Source organism: Artemia sp. Qi Xiang Cuo, chromosome 2 (assembly GCF_049724085.1).
Source record: "Artemia sp. Qi Xiang Cuo chromosome 2, ASM4972408v1, whole genome shotgun sequence".
NCBI lineage: Eukaryota > Metazoa > Arthropoda > Branchiopoda > Anostraca > Artemiidae > Artemia > Artemia sp. Qi Xiang Cuo.
The window spans coordinates 34,966,520-34,985,985 of record NC_142795.1 but is presented as its reverse complement, the minus strand read 5'-3'; the positions used below and the strand labels follow the sequence as shown (position 1 = coordinate 34,985,985).

Sequence of the window (19,466 nt, the reverse complement as noted above, 5' to 3'; positions counted from 1 at the left end):
ACAGTACAAAATTCGGTTATCAAAAGAACGTATCTCCTATCAGTACACTAAATATGGGCATAGTCTCCCTAGGGAGAAAAATTGCGTACTGGGTTCAATGACCTCTTTTTCCAAGGTCCATTTATTTGTTTTCTCTATGTGTAATAGCTCCGGGACGATGGTTGCACCTGCGCATTGAATTCTCACGGGAGCAATGTTATTGATCTAGGACTCGAGGGGAAGTGAATTTCCGAGAACTTGATTGCGTAATCAAAGTGTGTCAAAGACCTTGTCGTGAGACGTCACTACAACAACAACGGATTTGACATGTTGTCGACTCTTGACCATGTGACATGACTTGAGAGCAAATGATTTCCTCGACAGATCAATCAATAGTATTGTCAGACTTAAAATTTTGCCCTAGACATTCCAGAATGAGAGAACCATCCCGTGGACTTTGGAACACCTGTGCTGTCGACCTCAATTCACCTATCGTGAATCAATAATTCCCCTTAGAAACAACAAATTAATTTCCCTTTCTTGACAGATCAATCAATCAATGACATCATCTGTCAAACTTTAAAAATTTTCGCCTAGAAGCATTTCTCCAGGAATAGATCCAAGTCATTAATGTCATTGCCTCGGGAACAGTTCTACTGGTCGAACTCCAAAGGATATTAATAACCAAAGGCCATGGAAACACTTAGGCAAGAAACATCTTAGCGATGAATTGTTTTAGCGCGTGAAAAGGTTTCCTATTAATTTGAAATGCGTTAGCACAGAGATGCCAATAACAAAGGAACACGCTGAATTTACGTTTAGAGATTATTTGGGCGAAACCGTTTTAGACAGGTTATGGAACTATTTCTGCGAAACAGATAGAGACATTTTAAAAGAAGATTTTTGAAGAGATTTTAGAAGAGAATTTAAGGGTGAAACTCTGTGGTCGTTATAATACACAAGTTTCATTTGAACAGTGTTGTGAGGTCCTCTAACCCAACCCCAAAGGGTTCCAATCCTCCTACCCCAACCCCGAAGGAAGCCCCCGGTCCTCAAAGCCCCCCAAGCCCCCCAATGCCCTCCCTGTGCCCCCAAAGGCCCTCCTCCGGTCCACAAAGGCCCATCGAGCTCCCAAAGGACCAACGGGGTCCCCAAGGCCCTCCACCGGTCCCCAACTGCCCCTCCGGACCCCCAAAGGCCCTCCCTGGTCGCTCCAAAGGCCCTCCCTGGACCCCCACCGGCACCCCATGTGCCCCAAAGGCGATCCATGGGCCCCAAAGGTCCTCCTCCGTTCTCCAAAGATCCCTCGAGTCCCAACATTCCCACAGAGGTCCCAATGGCCCACCCGTGGCCCCACAAGGACCTTCTAAATCCCACCACGCCCTCCCCCGGTCCCCAAAGGTCCCCCGAGCTCCCAAAGGGCCAACCGGCCCCCAAAGGCCCTCCCCGTGAACCCCCAAAGGTCCTCCCCCGGTCCCCAAAGGTCCACTGGGCTCCCAAAGGCCCTCCCCCGGCCCCCAAAGGTCCCCCGGGCTCCCAAACGACCACTCAATCCTCAAGGGCCCACTGATCCCAAACCGCCCACCCTGTGCCCCAAAGGACCTCCACCGCTCACCATACATGCACAAAGAAACTTACACACACACAAAAACTTACACACACGCACAAAAACTTACCAACACAAAAACTTAGACACACACACGAAAACTTACACACACACACGAAAACTTACACACACACCCCAAAACTTACACACACACACACACAAAACATACAAACACAAACACACACACACACACACACAAAAACTTACAAGAGTTGGAATATTTTAGTATTGTTTGGTTGTTGTTTACATGGACTAAGTTACATTTTCTTGATTTTTCAAAGTTCATTTTGAATTTCTTTCATTGATATGCAAGAGTTGAAATATTTCAGTAGTGTTTGGCTGTGGTTTACATTGTCACAGTTACATTTTCTTGATTTTTCAAAGTTCATTTTGAATTTCTTTCGTTGAAATGTAAGAGTTGGAATATTTCAGCAGGTTATGGTTGTGGTATACATTGTTACAGTATAATACTCTCGGTAATTCTTAGTACATTTTGTTCATCTTTCATTTAAAATTTATAGCTTGACATATAATGTAGTGTTATTGTCAATGTTAAAATAGAAACTGTTTATTTTTAATTTAATTTATATTTTCTTTTTGTCTTTCTTTCCTTGAAATGAACGAGTTGGAATATTTCAGGAGTGTTTGGTTGTGGTTTACCTTGTCACACTTACATTTTCTTGATTTTTCAATGTTCATTTTGAATTTCTTTCGTTGAAATGCAAGAGTTGGAATATTTCAGTAGTGTATGGTTATGGTATACCTTGTCACAGTTACATTTTCTTGATTTTTCAATGTTCATTTTGAATTTATTTCGTTGAAATGCAAGAGTTGGAATATTTCAGTAGTGTTTGGATGTGGTTTACCTTGTCAAAGTGACATTTTCTTGATTTTTCAAATTTCATTTTGAAGTGCTTTCGTTGAAATACAAGAGTTAGAAAATTTAAGTGGCGTGTGTTTGTGGTTTAACTTGTCACTGTTACATTTTCTTGACTATTCAACTCTCAATTTTAATTTCATTTGTTTAAATTGATGATGTTTAATCCTTCTGTATCGTACGTCTATTGTTTAACTTGCAAAAGTAAAATTTTCCTGATTTTTTCAAATTACATTTGTATTTCTTTTGCCGAAATTCATGATATGAATTATTTCATTAGTGTCTTCGTTTTTGTGAAATTTTCACAGGTACTTTTTCTTTATTTTTTATAGTTCAATTTTGATTTCTTTAACTTAATATATATTGCTTTTATAGTTAAGAATTGTTTTGTTGTTGATTACATTTTCCAAGTCTATCTTTCGTGAATAATCATTTTACATATTGAATTTCTTTTGTTGATAAGAATTTTATTTTCTATTTAATTATCGATCTGTTGTTTTTAACCTTGTCAAAGTTAAATTTTATATATTTTTCTAATTTAATTTTTATTATCTATTGTCTATATTCAATTGTTTGAATATTTAAGTATTGTTTGGTTTTGGTTTAACTTGTCACAGTTACATTTTATTGATTTTTCAAATTTCATTTTGAATTTCTTTCTTTGAAATGAAAGATTTGTACTATTTAAGTAGTGTTTTGCTGTGGTTTAACTTGTCACAGTTACATTTTCTTGATTTTTCAAAGTTAATTTTAATTTCTTTCATTGAAATGCAAGAGTTGGAATATTTCAGAAGTGTGTGGTTGTGGTTTACCTTGTCACAGTTAAATTTTCTGGATTTTTAAAAGCTCATTTTGAATTTCTTTAGTTTAAAAGCAAGAGTTGGAATATTTCAGTAGTGTTTGGTCGTTGTTTACCTTGTCACAGTTACATTTTCTTGATTTTTCAAAGTTCATTTCTAATTTCTTTCGTTGAAATGCAAGAGTTGGACTATTTCAGTAGTGTTTGGTTGTGGTTTACCTTGTCACAGTTAGATTTTCATGATTTTTCAAAGTTCATTTTGAATTTCTTTCGTTGAAATGCAAGAGTTGGAATATTTCAGTAGTGTTTGGTTGTGGTTTACCTGGAAAATTTAGCATTTTCGGTTATTTTTTAATTACATTTGAACTTGTTTCGTCGAAATGCATGATATGGAATATTTCAGTAGTGTTCGCTCACGGGACACATTGCCACAGGTGCAGTCTCTTGATGTATCAATGTTCATTTTGAATTTCATTTATTTACAAACAATAGTTTGAATTTTTAAATTGCGTTTGGTTGTGGGTTACCCTATCACAGTTACATTTTCGTGATTTTTTTCATAGTTCATTTGAATTTCTTTTGTTGAAATATAAGAGTTGGAATATTTCAGAAGTGTTTGTTTGTGGTTTACCTTGTCACAGTTACATTATCTTGATTTTTCAAAGTTCATTTTGAATTTCTTTCGTTGAAATGCAAGAGTTGGAATATTTCAGTAGTGTTTGGATATGGTAAACCTTGTCACAGTTACAGTTTCTTGATTTTTCAAAGTTCATTTTGAATTTCTTTCGTTGAACTGCAAGAGTTGGAATATTTCAATAGTGTGTGGTTGTGGTTTACCTTGTCACAGTTACATTTTCTTGATTTTTCAAAGTTGTAATAGTCCATTAGTGTTGTTTGTGGATTACTGTGTAACAGTTACATTTTCTTGATATATCAATGTAAAATTTGTATTTCTATTGTTGAAATTCAAGAGTTTGACTTTTTCAGTAGTGTTTGGTTGTGGTTTAAATTGTCACATTTACAATTTCATGATTTTTTCAAAGTTCATTTTGAATTTCTTTCGTTGAAATGCAAGAGTTGGAATATTTCAGCAGTGTTTGGTTGTGGTTTAATTTGTCACAGTTAAATTTTCTTGATTTTTCAAAGTTCATTTTGTATTTGTTTCGCTGAAATGCAATAGATGGAATATTTCTGTAGTGTTTTGTTGTGGTTTACCTTGTCACAGTTACATTTTCTTGATTTTTCAAAGTTCATTTTGAATTTCGTTTGTATAATTGCATGAGTTGGAATATTTCAGTAGCGTTCGGTTGTGGTTTAACTTGTAACAGTTACATTTTCTTGATTTTTAAAAGTTCATTTTGAATTTTTTTTGTTGAAATGCAAGAGTTTAAATATTTAAGTAGTGTTTGGTTGTGTTTTAACTTGTCAAAGTTACATTTTCTTGATTTTTCAAAGTACATTTTGAATTTCTTTCGTTGAAAAGAAAGAGTTGGAATATTTCAGTAGTGTTTGGCTGTGGTTTACCTTGTCACAGTTAAATTCTCTATTTTTTTCATTTATCTTTTTGAATTTCTTTAATTTAAATTCAATATTTGTAATATTTAAGTATTTTTTTTTAGTGGTTTAAAGTTTAAAAGATACATTTTAATTATTTTTAATATTTCAATTTGAATTTATTTATATTAAATTCAAGAGTTGAAATATTTTAGTAGTGTTTGGTTATTGTTTACATTGTCAGAGTTACATTTCCATGATTGTTCATAGCTCATTTTGAATTTCTTTCGTTGAAAAGCAAGAGTTGGACTATTTCAGTAGTGTTTGATTATGGTTTAACTTTTCACAGTTAGATTTTCTTGATTTTTCAAAGTTCATTTGAATTTAGTTAGTTGTAAAGCAAGAGTTGGAATATTTCAGAAGTGTTTGGTTATGGTTTAACTTGTCACAGTTACATTTACTTTATTTTTCAAAGTTCATTTAGAATATATTTCGTTGAAATGCAAGAGTTGGAATATTTTAGTGGTGTTTGCTTATGGTTTAATTTATCACAGTTAACTTTTCGTTATTTGTAAAAGTTCATTTCGAATTGATTTAGTGGAAAAGATAGAGGTGTACTATGTCAGGTGTGTTTGGTTTTGTATTAACTTGTCATAAGTACATTTTCATGATTTTTATAAGTTAAATTCCATTTTCCTTTGTTGAAAAGAAAGAGTTGGACTATTTCAGTAGTGTTTGGCCGTCGTTTACCTTGTCACAATTAAAGTTTCTTGATTTTTCAAAGTTCTTTTTGAATTTTTTTCGTTTAAAATCAATTGATTTTATTTTTCAGTAGTGTTTGGTTATGGTTTACCTTTTCAAAGTTACATTTTCTTGATTTTTCAAAGTTCATTTTGAAATTCATTTGCTGAAGTGTAAGAGCTGGACTAGTTCAGTAGTTTATGGTTATGGGTTACCGTGTCACAGTTAAATTTTCATGATTTTTCTAAGTTCATTTTGAATTTCTTTCATTGAAAAGTAAGAGTTGGAATATTTCAGTAGTGTTTGCTTGTGGATTACCTTGTCACAGTTACATTTTCTTGATTTTTCAAAGTTCATTTGGAATTTCTTTCGTTGAAATGCAAGAGTTGGAATATTTCAGTAGTGTTTGGTTGTGGTTTACCTTGTCACAGTTACATTTTCTTGATTTTTCAAAGTTCATTTTGAATTTCTTTCGTTGAAATGCAAGAGTTGGAATATTTCAGTAGTGTTTGGTTGTGGTTTACCTTGTCACAGTTACATTTTCTTGATTTTTCAAAGTTCATTTTGAATTTCTTTCGTTGAAATGCAAGAGTTGGAATATTTCAGTAGTGTTTGGTTGTGGTTTACCTTGTCACAGTTACATTTTCTTGATTTTTCAAAGTTCATTTTGAATTTCTTTCGTTGAAATGCAAGAGTTGGAATATTTCAGTAGTGTTTGGTTGTGGTTTACCTTGTCACAGTTACATTTTCTTGATTTTTCAAAGTTCATTTTGAATTTCTTTCGTTGAAATGCAAGAGTTGGAATATTTCAGTAGTGTTTGGTTGTGGTTTACCTTGTCACAGTTACATTTTCTTGATTTTTCAAAGTTCATTTTGAATTTCTTTCGTTGAAATGCAAGAGTTGGAATATTTCAGTAGTGTTTGGTTGTGGTTTACCTTGTCACAGTTACATTTTCTTGATTTTTCAAAGTTCATTTTGAATTTCTTTCGTTGAAATGCAAGAGTTGGAATATTTCAGTAGTGTTTGGTTGTGGTTTACCTTGTCACAGTTACATTTTCTTGATTTTTCAAAGTTCATTTTGAATTTCTTTCGTTGAAATGCAAGAGTTGGAATATTTCAGTAGTGTTTGGTTGTGGTTTACCTTGTCACAGTTACATTTTCTTGATTTTTCAAAGTTCATTTTGAATTTCTTTCGTTGAAATGCAAGAGTTGGAATATTTCAGTAGTGTTTGGTTGTGGTTTACCTTGTCACAGTTACATTTTCTTGATTTTTCAAAGTTCATTTTGAATTTCTTTCGTTGAAATGCAAGAGTTGGAATATTTCAGTAGTGTTTGGTTGTGGTTTACCTTGTCACAGTTACATTTTCTTGATTTTTCAAAGTTCATTTTGAATTTCTTTCGTTGAAATGCAAGAGTTGGAATATTTCAGTAGTGTTTGGTTGTGGTTTACCTTGTCACAGTTACATTTTCTTGATTTTTCAAAGTTCATTTTGAATTTCTTTCGTTGAAATGCAAGAGTTGGAATATTTCAGTAGTGTTTGGTTGTGGTTTACCTTGTCACAGTTACATTTTCTTGATTTTTCAAAGTTCATTTTGAATTTCTATCGTTGAAAAGCAACATTTGGAATATTTTAGTTGTGTATGGGTATGGTATACCATGTAAAAGTTCAATTATCATGTTGTTTCAAAGCTCACTTTGAACTTCTTCCGTTTAAATGCAAGATTTGGTATGTTTCAGTAGCGTTTGGTTGTGGTATAACGTTTCACAGGTAAATTTTCCTGATTTGTCTCTGTTCACTTTGAATTTCTTACATTGAAAAGCATGAGTTGGACTGTTTCAGTAGTGTTTGGTTGTGGTTTACCATGTCATAGTTACATTTTCTTGATTTTTCCAAGTTCGTTTCGAATTTCTTTCCTTGAAGAGCAACAGCTGAACCATTTCTATAGTGTTTGGTTGTAGTTTAACTTGTCACACTTACATTTTCATGATTTTTCAAAGTTCATTTTGAATTTCTTTCGTTGAAATGCAAGAGCTGGAATATTTCAGTAGTGTTTGGTTATGGTTTAAGTAACCTTAACCAATACACTTACTGAAATATTCCAACTCTTGCATTTCATTCGAAAGAAATTCGAAATGAACTTTGAAATATTTCAAGATAATGTAACTGTGATAAGGTTAACCATAACCAAACACTTACTGAAATATTTCAAGCTCATTTGCATTTCATCGAAAGAAATTCAAATGAACTTTGAATATATCAAGTAAGTGTAACTGTGACAAGGTATACCATAACCAAACACTTCTGAAATATTCCAACTCTTGCATTTCAATCGAATGAAATTCAAATGAGCTTTGAAAATTCAAGAAAATGTAACTGTGATAAGGTTAACCATAACCAAATCACTACTTGAAATATTCCAACTCTTGCATTTCAATCGAAAGAAATTCGAAATGAGCTTGGAATATATCAAGAAAATGTAACTGTGTCAAGGTAAACCATAACCAAACATTTACTGAAATATTTCAACTCTTGCATTTCAATCGAAAGAAATTCAAAATGAACTTTGAAAATCAAGAAAATGTAACTGTGATATGGTTTACCTTGTCAAAGTTACATTTTCTTGATTTTTCAAAGTTCATTTTGAATTTCGTTCGTTGAAATGCAAGAGTTGGAATATTTCAGTAGTGTTTGGTTGTGGTTTACCTTGTCACAATTACATTTTCTTGATTTTTCAAAGTTCATTTTGAATTTCTTCGTTGAAATGCAAGAGTTGGAATATTTCAGTAGCGTTTGGTTGTGGTTTACCTTGTCACAGTTACATTTTCTTGATTTTTCAAAGTTCATTTTGAATTACTTTCGTTGAAATGCAAGAGTTGGAATATTTCAGTAGTGTTTGGTTGTGGTTTACCTTGTCAAACTTTTCTTGATTTTTCAATTCATTTGATTTCTGTTGAAATGCAAGAGTTGGAATATCAGTATGTATTGTGGTTTACCTTATCACAGTTACATTTTCTGATTTTTCAAAGTTCATTTTGAACTTTGAAGAGTTGGAATATTTCAATAGTGTTTGCTCGTGGTTTAACTTGTCATAGTTACATTTCATAATTTTTCAAATCTCATTTTGAATTTATTTCGTTTAAAATAAAGGGATCGACTATATAAGCATATTGTTCGTGTTGGTTCCATTTTATCTGGTAAATTTTAATTAATTTTAAAATTTCATTTTGAATTTATTTAGTTGAAATGCAAGAGTTGGAATATTTTATTTGTGTTTGGTTGTGGTTTACCTTGTCACAGTTACATTTTCTTGATTTTTCAAAGTTCATTTTGGATTTCTTTCATTGAAATGCAAGTGTTGGAATATTTCAGTAGTATTTGAGTGTGGTTTAGCTTGTCACAGTTACATTTTCTTGATTTTTAAAAGTTCATTTTGAATTTCTTTCATTGATATTCAACAGTTGGAATATTCCAGTAGTATTTGGTTATGTTTTACCATGTCACAGTTACAATTACTTGATTTTTAACAGTTTATTTTGAATTTCTTTCATTGAAATGAAAGAGTTGGAATATTTAAGTAGTGTTTGCTCATGGTTTACCTTGTCACAGTTACATTTTCATGATTTTTCAAAGTTCATTTTGAATTTCTTTCGTTGAAATGCAAGAGTTGGAATATTTCAGTAGTGTTTGGTTATGGTTTACATTGTCACAGTTACATTTTCTTGATTTTTCAAAGTTCATTTTGAATTTCTTCGTTGAAATGCAAGAGATGGAATATTTCAGTAGTGTTTGCTTATGGTTTACCTTGTCACAGTTGCATTTTCTTGATTTTTCAAAGTTCATTTGAATTTCTTTCGTTGAAATTAAAGAGTTTGACTATTTAAGTTTGTTTTTTTTTTTTTTTTAATTATAACAGTTTCAATTTACTGTTTTTTAAAATCTCATTTCTAATTTATTTAATTGAAATGCAAGAGTTGGAATATTTCAGTGGTGTTTGGTTATGGTTCACCTTATCACAGTTACATTTTCTGATTTTTCAAATTCATTTGAATTTCTTCGTTGAAATGCAAGAGTTGGAATATTTCAGTATGTTTGGTTCTGGCATTTGCCACATGTACACACATGTATACACATGTACAAACATGTGCTTATCATGAGTGCTCATGATAAGTTAACCTAACCTTTCCGGTGAGTATGGTTAGGTTAGACTAGATTAGCTAGGTTAGATTAGGTTAGGTTAGCTTACTACGCTTCACTTAGGTTAGCTTAGTTGTGAGAGACATGCAAAAGTTAGGTGTATGATTAGGTTAGGTTAGATACAGTTAGGTTAGATAAGCTAGGTTAGCCTACGTACGCGCGCGTACGTAGGCTAACCTAGCCTAACCTAACTTAACCTAACCTAACTTAATCTAACCTAAACTGACCTAATCATACACCTAACTTTTTATATGTCTTTCACATAACCTAAGCTAACCTATATGATGTGTATGTATTCTAACCTAACCTCATCTAACCTAACTTAATCTAGTCAAACCTAAGCATTCTCAGCAGAAAGGGTCAGGTTCACTTATCATGAGCACTCATGATAAGTAAATTTTTGTACATGTGTATAAATGTGTGTAACTGTGGCAAGGTAAACCATAACCAAACACTAGTGAAATATTCCAACTCTTGCATTTCAACAAGAGAAATTCAAAATGAATTTGAAAATAAAGAAAATGTAACTGTGACAATTTAAACCATAAAAAAAAACCACTGAAATATTAAAACTCTTGCATTTCAACTAAAGAAATTCTAGATTAACTTTGAAAAAACAAGAAAATGTAACTTTGAAAGGTTAAACCACAACCAAACAATACTGAAATAGTCCAACTCTTGCATTTCAACTAAATAAATTCAAATGAAATTTTAAAAATAAAGATAATGCAACTGTGACAATGTAAACCATAAGCAGACACTTCTTAAATATTCCAAGTCCTGCTTTTCAACGAAAGAAATTCAAAATGATCTTTGTAAAATCAAGAAAATGTAGCTGTGAGAATGTAAACCATAACCACACACACCTAAAATATTCCAACTCTTGCATTTCAACGAAAGACATTCTAAATGAACTTTAAAAAATCAAGAAAATGTAACTGTGACAAGGTAAACCACGACCATACACTACTGAAATATTCAAGCTCTTACATTACAAAGAAAGAAATTAAAAATGAACTTTGAAAAATCAAGAAAATGTAACTTTGACAAGGTAAACAAATACCAAAAACTACTGAAATAGTACAAATAGTTCATTTAAACGAACGAAATTCGAAATGACAATTGAAATAACAAGAAAATGAATGTGAGATAAGTTAAACAAAGGCCGAAGGCAGCATAAATATTCCAAATCTAGCATTTCAAATAAAGAAAATCAAATGTACATTGATGAACCAAGAAAATGTAAATGTGAAAAGTTAACACATATGCAAACACGACAGAAATATTACAACTCTAGCATTAAAACGAAAGAAATTCACAATTAACTTTTAAAATTCACGAAATTGAAACTTTGACACGTTAAACCACAACCAAACACTCCTGAAATATTCCAACTCTTGCATTTCAACGAAAGAAATTCAAAATGAACTTTGAAAAATTAAGAAAATGTAACTGTGACAAGTGTAAAAAAAGCGGGCAAGAGGGTGAACTGGTAAAAAGCGTGCATTACAGAAAAAGAAATTCAAAGTCAATTATGAAAAAAATCGTGAGGGAGTCAGTGTCTGTAATGGAACAATGAGCAAACGCTACAGTATTATCTCAAAACACCCTTTTAAACGAAAGAAATTCAAAATGTACTATGAAAAATAAAGAAAATGTAACTGTGACAAGGTAAACCACAACCAAACACTACTGAAATATTCCAACTCTTGCATTTCAACGAAAGAAATTCAAAATGAACTTTGAAAAATCAAGAAAATGTAACTGTGACAAGGTAAACCACAACCAAACACTACTGAAATATTCCAACTCTTGCATTTCAACGAAAGAAATTCAAAATGAACTTTGAAAAATCAAGAAAATGTAACTGTGACAAGGTAAACCACAACCAAACACTACTGAAATATTCCAACTCTTGCATTTCAACGAAAGAAATTCAAAATGAACTTTGAAAAATCAAGAAAATGTAACTGTGACAAGGTAAACCACAACCAAACACTACTGAAATATTCCAACTCTTGCATTTCAACGAAAGAAATTCAAAATGAACTTTGAAAAATCAAGAAAATGTAACTGTGACAAGGTAAACCAAAACCAAACTCTACTGAAATATTCAAAGTCTTGCATTTAAAAGAAATAAATTCAAATTGAACTTTGAATAATCAAGAAAATGTAACTGTGACAAGGTAAACTACTACCAAACACTACTGAAATATTCCATCTCTTGCATTTCAACGAAAGAAATTCAAAATTAACTTTTAAAAATCAGGAAAATTTAACTGTGACAAGGTAAACCATAAACAAACACCACTGAAATATTACAACTCTTGAATTTAAACGAAAGCAATTCAAAATGAACTTTGAAAAATCAAGAAAATGTAACTGTGACACGGTAAACCATAACCAAACACTACTGAAATATTCCAAGTCTTGCTTTTCAAGGAAAGAAATTCAAAATGAACTTTGAAAAATCATGAAAATGTAACTGTGACAAGGTAAACCACGACCATACACTACTGAAATAGTCCAACTCTTGCATTTCAACGAAAGAAATTCAAAATGAACTTTGAAAAATCAGGAAAATGTAACTGTGATAAGGTAAATAATAACCAAACACCACTGAAATATTCCAACTCTTGATTTTCAAAGAAAGAAATTCAAAATGAAATTTGAAAAATCAAGAAAATGTAACTGTGACAAGGTAAACCATAACCAAACACTACTTAAATATTCAAACTCTTGCATTTCAACTAAAGAAATACAAATGAACTTTTGAAAAATCAAGAAAATGTAACTGTGACAATGTAAACCATACGCAAACACTACTGAACTATTCAAACTCTTGCTTTTCAACGAAAGCAATTCAAAATGATCTTTGAAAAATCATGAAAATGTAACTGTGACAAGGTAAACAACAACCAAACACTACTGAAATAGTCCAACTCTTGAATTTCAACGAAAGAAATTCGAAATGAACATTGAAAAATCAAGAAAATGTAAATGTGACATGGTAAACAACAACCAAACACTACTGAAATATTCCCACTCTTGCATTTCAACTTAAGAAATTAAAATTAACTTTTAAAAATCAAGAAAATGTAACTGTGACAAGGTAATCCACAGCCAAACACTTCTTAAATAGTACAACACTTGCTTTTCAACGAAACAAATTCAAAATGAACTTTGAAAAATCAAGAAAATGTAACTTTGACAAGGTAAACCACAACCAAACACTACTGAAATATTCCAACTCTTGCATTTCAACAAAAGAAATTCAAAATGAACTTTTAAAAATCAATAAAATGTAACTGTGACAAGTTAAATCATAACATAACGCTACTGAAATATTCCAACTCTTGCATTTCAACAAAAGAAATTCAAAATTAACTTTGAAAAATCAAGAAAATGTAACAGTGACAATGTAAACCACTACCAAACACTACTGAAATATTCCAACTCTTTCATTTCAACTAAAGAAATTCAAAATGAACTTTTAAAAATCAACAAAATCTAACTTTGACAACGTATACCATGAGCAAACACTCGTGAAATAATTCCACGCTTGCTTTTCAACAAAATAAGTTCAAAATGAGATTTGAAAAAATCATGAAAATGTAGCTATGTCACGGTAAACAGCAACCATACACTACTGAAAAATTCCAACTCTTACATTTCAAAGAATGAAATTCAAAATGACCTTTGACAAATCAAGAAAATGTAACTGTGACAAGGTAAACCACAACCAAACACTATTGAAATATTCCTACTCTTGCATTTCAACGAAAGAAATTCAAAATAAACTTTGAAAAATCAAGAAAATTTAAACGTGACACGGTAAACCACAATCAAACACTACTGAAATATTCAAACTCTTGTATTTCAATGAGATAAGTTCAAAATGAACATTGAATAATCAAGAAAATGGAACTGTGACTATGTATACCAGAACCATACACTATTGAAATATTCCAACTCGTCCATTTCAACTAAATAAATTCAAATTAAAATTTAAAAATCAAGAAAATGCAAGTTTGACATGGTATACCATAACCACACACTCGGTAAATCTAAAAAATCTTAATTTTAAATTAAATAAATTAAGAATGAACTTTAAAAAATCAAGAAAATGTAAATGTGACAAAGGTAAACAATGCAAATACACTACTGAACAAGTCCAACTCTTGTATATCGACGCAAGAAATTCAAAATGAAATTTGAAAAATCAATAAAATGTTACAGTGACAAGGTAAACCACAACCAAACGCTACTGAAATATTACAACACTTGCATTTCAACGAAAGAAATTCAAATGAACGTTGAAAAAACAAGAAAATGGAACTGTGACAAGGTAAACCGAGACCAAACGCTACTGAAATATTCCAAGTCTTGTATTTAAACGAAAGAAATTCAAAATAAACTTTGAAAAATCATGAAAATGTAACTGTGACAAGGTAAACCACAACCAAACACCACTGAAATAGTCCAACTCTTGCATTTCAACGAAAGAAATTCGAAATGACCTTTGGAAAATCAAGAAAATGTAACTGTGACAAGGTAAACCACGACCAAACACTACTGAAATAGTCCATCTCTTGCTTTTCAACGAAATAAATTCAAAATGAGCTTTGAAAAATCAAGAAAATTTAACTCTGACAAGGTAAACCAGAACCAAACAATTCTGAAATATTCCAACTCTTGAATTTCAACGAAAGAAATTCAAATGAACTTTGAAAAAACAAGAAAATGTAACTGTGACAAGGTAAACGACAAGCAAACAATTCTGAAATATTACAACTCTTGCATTTCAATGAAAGAAATTCAAAATGAGCTGTGAAAAAAAAACAAAATGTAACTGTGACAAGGTAAACGACAACCAAACAATACTGAAATATTCCAACTCTTGCATTTCAACAAAGGAAATTCAAAATTAGCTTTGAAAAATCAATAAAATTTAACTTTGACAAGTTAAACCACAACCGAACGCTACTGAAATATTCCAACACTTGCATTTCAACAAAAGAAATTCAAAATTAACATTGAAAAATAAATAAAATGTAACTGTGACAAGGTTAACCAATACCAAACACTACTGAAATATTCCAACTCTTGCATTTCAACGAAAGAAATTCAAAATGAACTTTGAAAAATCAATAAAATGTAACTGTGACAAGGTAAACCACAACCAAACACTAGTGAAATATTCCAACTCTTTCATTTAAACGAAAGAAATTCAAAATTAAATTTGAAAAAATCAAGAAAATGTATCTTTTAAAATTTAAACCAAAAAAATAAAATTATGAAATATTCAAACTATTTAATTTAAACTAAAGAAATTCAAAAATAAAGTTGAAAAATCAATAATATATAACTTTGAGAAGTTAAACCAATACCAAACTCTACTTAAATGTTCTAAATCTTGTATTTATATGAAAGCAATTCAAATGAACTTTGAAATATCAAGAAAATTTTACTGTGACAAGGTAAATCACGACCAAACACTTCCGAAATATTCCAACTCTTGCTTTTCAACGAATAAAATTCAAAAACAGCTTTGAAGAATCATGACAATCAAACTATGAAACGGTATACCATAACCAAAAACTACTGAAATATTACAACTCTTGCATTTCAAATAAATAAATTCAAATGAACATTGAAAAATCAAGCAAATGCAACTTTGACACGGTATATCATGACCGAACACTACTGTAATAATCCAAATCTTGATTTTCAACGAAAGAAATTCAAAATGAACTATGAAACATACTGAAAATGTAGCTGTGACAATTTAACACACGACCAAACGCTACTGAAAAAGTCCAAATCTTGCATTTCGACAAAAGAAATTCAAAATGAAATTTTGAATAATCAAGAAAAAGTAACTATGATAATTTAAACCACGATCAAACGCTTCTGAAATATTCCATCTCTTGAATTTCAACGAAAGAAATTCAAATAAACTTTGAAAAATAAAAAAAATTTAACTGTGACCATGTAAAACACAGCCAAAAACTACTGAAATATATCATCTCTAGCTTGTCAACTATATAAATTCACAATAAACCTTGAAAAATCATGAAAATATAACACCGAAAAGGTAAACCACCACCAAACACAACAAAACTATTCCAACTCATGTATGATTTTGTGTGGTGTGTGTGTGTGTGTGTGTGTGTGTGTAAGTTTTTGTGTGTGTGTAAGTTTTTGTATGAATGTATGGGGAGCGGGGGAGTACCTTTGGGGCCCTGGGTGGGCGTTTGGGGTTCTGGGGGCCCTTAAGGATTGTGTGGTCTTTGGGGAGCCCGGGGGCCGTTTGTGGACAGGTGGTGGGCCTTTGGGAGCTCTGTGGACCTTAGGGGAGCGGGGGTGGACCTTTGGGGGTCCGGGGGACCCTTTGGGGCCGGTTGGCCCTTTGGGAGCCCGGGGGACCGTTGCGGACCCGTGGAGGGCCTTTGGGGGTCCGGAGGGGCCGTTGGGGACCGGTGGAGGGCCTTTGGGACCCCATTGGTCCTTTGGGATCTCGATGGGCCTGTGGGGACCGGAGGTGGTCCAGTGGGGTCACAGGGTGGGCGTTTGGGGCACAGGGCGGGCCTTTGGGGGTCCGGTGGGGCAGTTGGGGACCGGTGGAGGGCCTTTGGGACCCCGTTGGGCCGTTGGGAGCTCGCTGGGTGTTTGGGGACCGGAGGAAGACCTTTGGGGGCCCTTGGAGCGCCTTGTGGGCCCCGGGATGGCCTTTGGGGGTCTGTAGATCTATGTTGGGACCGGGAGCGCGACTGTGGGACACGGATGGACAGGGGGGAGATAGTTGGGCCTTGGGGGACCGGAGGCGGGCCTGTGGGGGCACAGGGAGGGCATTTGGGAGCTGGGGGGGCTTTTGAGGACCGGGGGCTTCCTTCGGGGTTGGAGTAGGAGGATTGGAACCCTTTGGGGTTGGGTTAGAGGACCTCACAACACTGTTCAAATGAAACTTGTGTATTATAACGACCACAGAGTTTGACCCTCAAATTCTCTTCTAAAATCTTTCCTAAAATCTTCTTTTAAAATGTCTCTATCTGTTTCGCCGAAATAGTTCCATAACCTGTCTAAAACGGTTTCGCCCAAATAATCCCTAAACGTAAATTCAGCGTGTTCCTTTGTTATTGGCATCTCTGTGCTAACGCATTTCAAATTAATAGGAAACCTTTTCGCGCGCTAAAACAATTCATCGCTAAGACGCTTCTTGCCTAATTGTTTCCATGGCCTTGGGTTATTAATATCCTTTGGAGTTCGACCAAAAGAGTTGTTTCCGAGGCAAAGACATTAATGACTTGGATCTATTCCTGGAGAAATGTTTCTAGGGCGAAAATTTTTAAAGTCTGATAGATGATGTCATTGATTGATTGATCTGTCAAGAAAGGGGAAATTAATTTGTTGTTTTCTAAGGGGAATTATTGATTCACGATAGGTGAATTGAGGTCGACAGCACAGGTGGTCCGAAGTCTGGGTTTTTGTTTTTGTAAGTGCACCCTCTCAGTGAATGTCAATGTTTTTGTTGTTGTTGTTGACACGCTTCGATGACGCAAACATGTTCTTGGACATTCACTCCCCCTTAAATGCATAGATTAATAACACTGTTACCGTTAGAATTCAATGCGCATGTGCAACCTTCGTCCCGGAGTTATTACACATAGAAACATCAAATAAATCGACCTTGGAAAAAGAGGTCATTGACCCCATTACGTAATCTTTCTCCCTAGGGAGGCTATGCCCTTATTTGGTGTACTGATAGGAGATACGTTCTTTTGATAACCGAATTTTGTACTGATCGCGCTGGTACCCCCCATTCTACTGACACCTAACTCAACAGGAAACATGAAAACTTTCCTGAATCTTATTTATAACTATATAAAAACGTTTTTATTTCAAATAGATATGGAAAAGCATATTTCAAGTCTGATTAGATTAATGTTTCGAAGAGTACTAGAAAAGACCTTTTTAACTTCTTTTGCCACGAAATTTTTGTGTATACTCTCTACTTCTTTTATTTTTTTCTTTCTTTCCTGATAAATAGCTTTATTGCAACTCTAAATTGCTTTATTGCGATTAATTTTATGCCATGCAGTTATGCAATCTATTTTAGTTTTTATGGGAATTTGTTTCAATAAATACGTTCTATGGCCACGACTTGAGTAAAGGACATAACCGTTTTGTCGTTTTTTTCTAGGTTTTATATCCGAAAATCTTATGGAAGCAGGAAATGGATAATTTTTTTAGAAGGTGGCTGGTTTTGTTACGATAAGAGAAGCTGCGACATGAGATGGAACAGCGCACGCATGCTGATGTCTTCTGTAAGATGGCCTGAAGCAAGATACGGTAAGATTCAAATTGAAAAAATACAATAGAAGAAATAAATAAAATCAAACATCTAGCAAATATCAGACTTTCGAAATTTTGGTGATCTTTTTTTTAGTAGATTAGTAGTTTGTAAAAGGTTTAAATGAATATCCTCATTCAACTCCGAATATCATACAAATATTTTATAGTTTGTTTATTTCTATTCAGGAGTATAGTATACATGCGCCCGTATGCGGTCAATTGTTGTTATCACACTTAAGGTTTCTTAATCGTGAGCTTTTCTTTTTTTAATCAAATATACTTTTAAGGAACAACGCTTCTGTACTTTTAATCAACTCCTATAAAATATCTTTAGTGGTCTATTCAGACAGTTCGTGGCAAAGAGCTGTAAGTAACGATTGACCCGGCTCAATAGTAACCAAAACTTTAAAAAACAGCATTTTGATACCAATAGACATTTCAAAAAAATTGTAGTTTTGTGCTGATTTCAAATATATAAGTTTTATTAAGTTTAATCTTACCATCAAAGGTTACGAGCCTGAGAAAATTCACCTGATTTTTAAAAAAAAGGGGGAAACATCCCCCTAAGGTCACAGAGTCTTAGTGAAAATCACACCATCAAATTCAGCGGATCAGAAAACCCTATTGTAGACGTTTCAAGCGCCTGTCTGAAAAAATGTGGAATTTTGTACTTTTTGCCAGAAGAAAGATCACGAATGTGTGTTTATTTATTTTTATTTTTGTTTGTTTGTTTATTTTTTTCAGGGTTGACTGCATCAACCCATTGGTACTAAAGTATCGTGAGAGCTCTCATTCAAACAGAAATTAAAAGTTCTAGTGCCCTTTTTAAGTGACAAAAAAATTAGAGGGCAACCAGGCCCCCTCCCACGACCCTTTTTTTTATCTCAAATCGTCCGATCAATATTTTGAGATAGCCATCTTGTTCAGCATAGTTGAAAGGTCGAATAACTATGCCTTTGGAAATATCATGACCAACAGAGTCCATTGGGAAAGGTTTTTAAGATACAGAATTTGCCCATTGTTTACGCATTGTATTTGTTATTGGGAAGTATGAATACATTTTTAGGAGGGGGGGGCGAATTTTCTGCTGGTGGGATTTTCCACGAGGATAATTGTCCATTGGGAGGGAAGTTTCCAGGGATTGAATTTTTCAGGGAAATTTTACACTGAGGCAATTTGCCAGAATTCCTATAGGAAATATTTCTTATGTCTTGCTTTCTCTTTGTCGACTCAATTTTACGCATGGAGATGTTAAGGGTAATTGTCCGATGTAAATTATTACCAGGATTGAATTGTCTAGAGAATAAATTCTTGGGGAGGAGGGATTTTTCCTTGGAGGAGTAGCCAGATTTGCTGGCACTATTAAAAAAACTATCAGAAATAAAATAAAAAACAAGTTTTTTGAACTGAAAATAAGG

General features: G+C 33.2%; 1 protein-coding gene across 1 annotated transcript in view; it reads left to right on the top strand.

The window, feature by feature from the left end:
• Nucleotides 1-19,466, top strand: part of Notum (palmitoleoyl-protein carboxylesterase notum) — a 97,358-nt gene that overhangs the window by 45,908 nt on the left and 31,984 nt on the right. Inside the window, exon 4 of the mRNA XM_089108090.1 lies at nucleotides 17,897-18,045. Coding sequence (XP_088964216.1) covers nucleotides 17,897-18,045 — 149 coding nt within the window. The remainder of the gene's footprint in view (nucleotides 1-17,896; nucleotides 18,046-19,466) is intronic.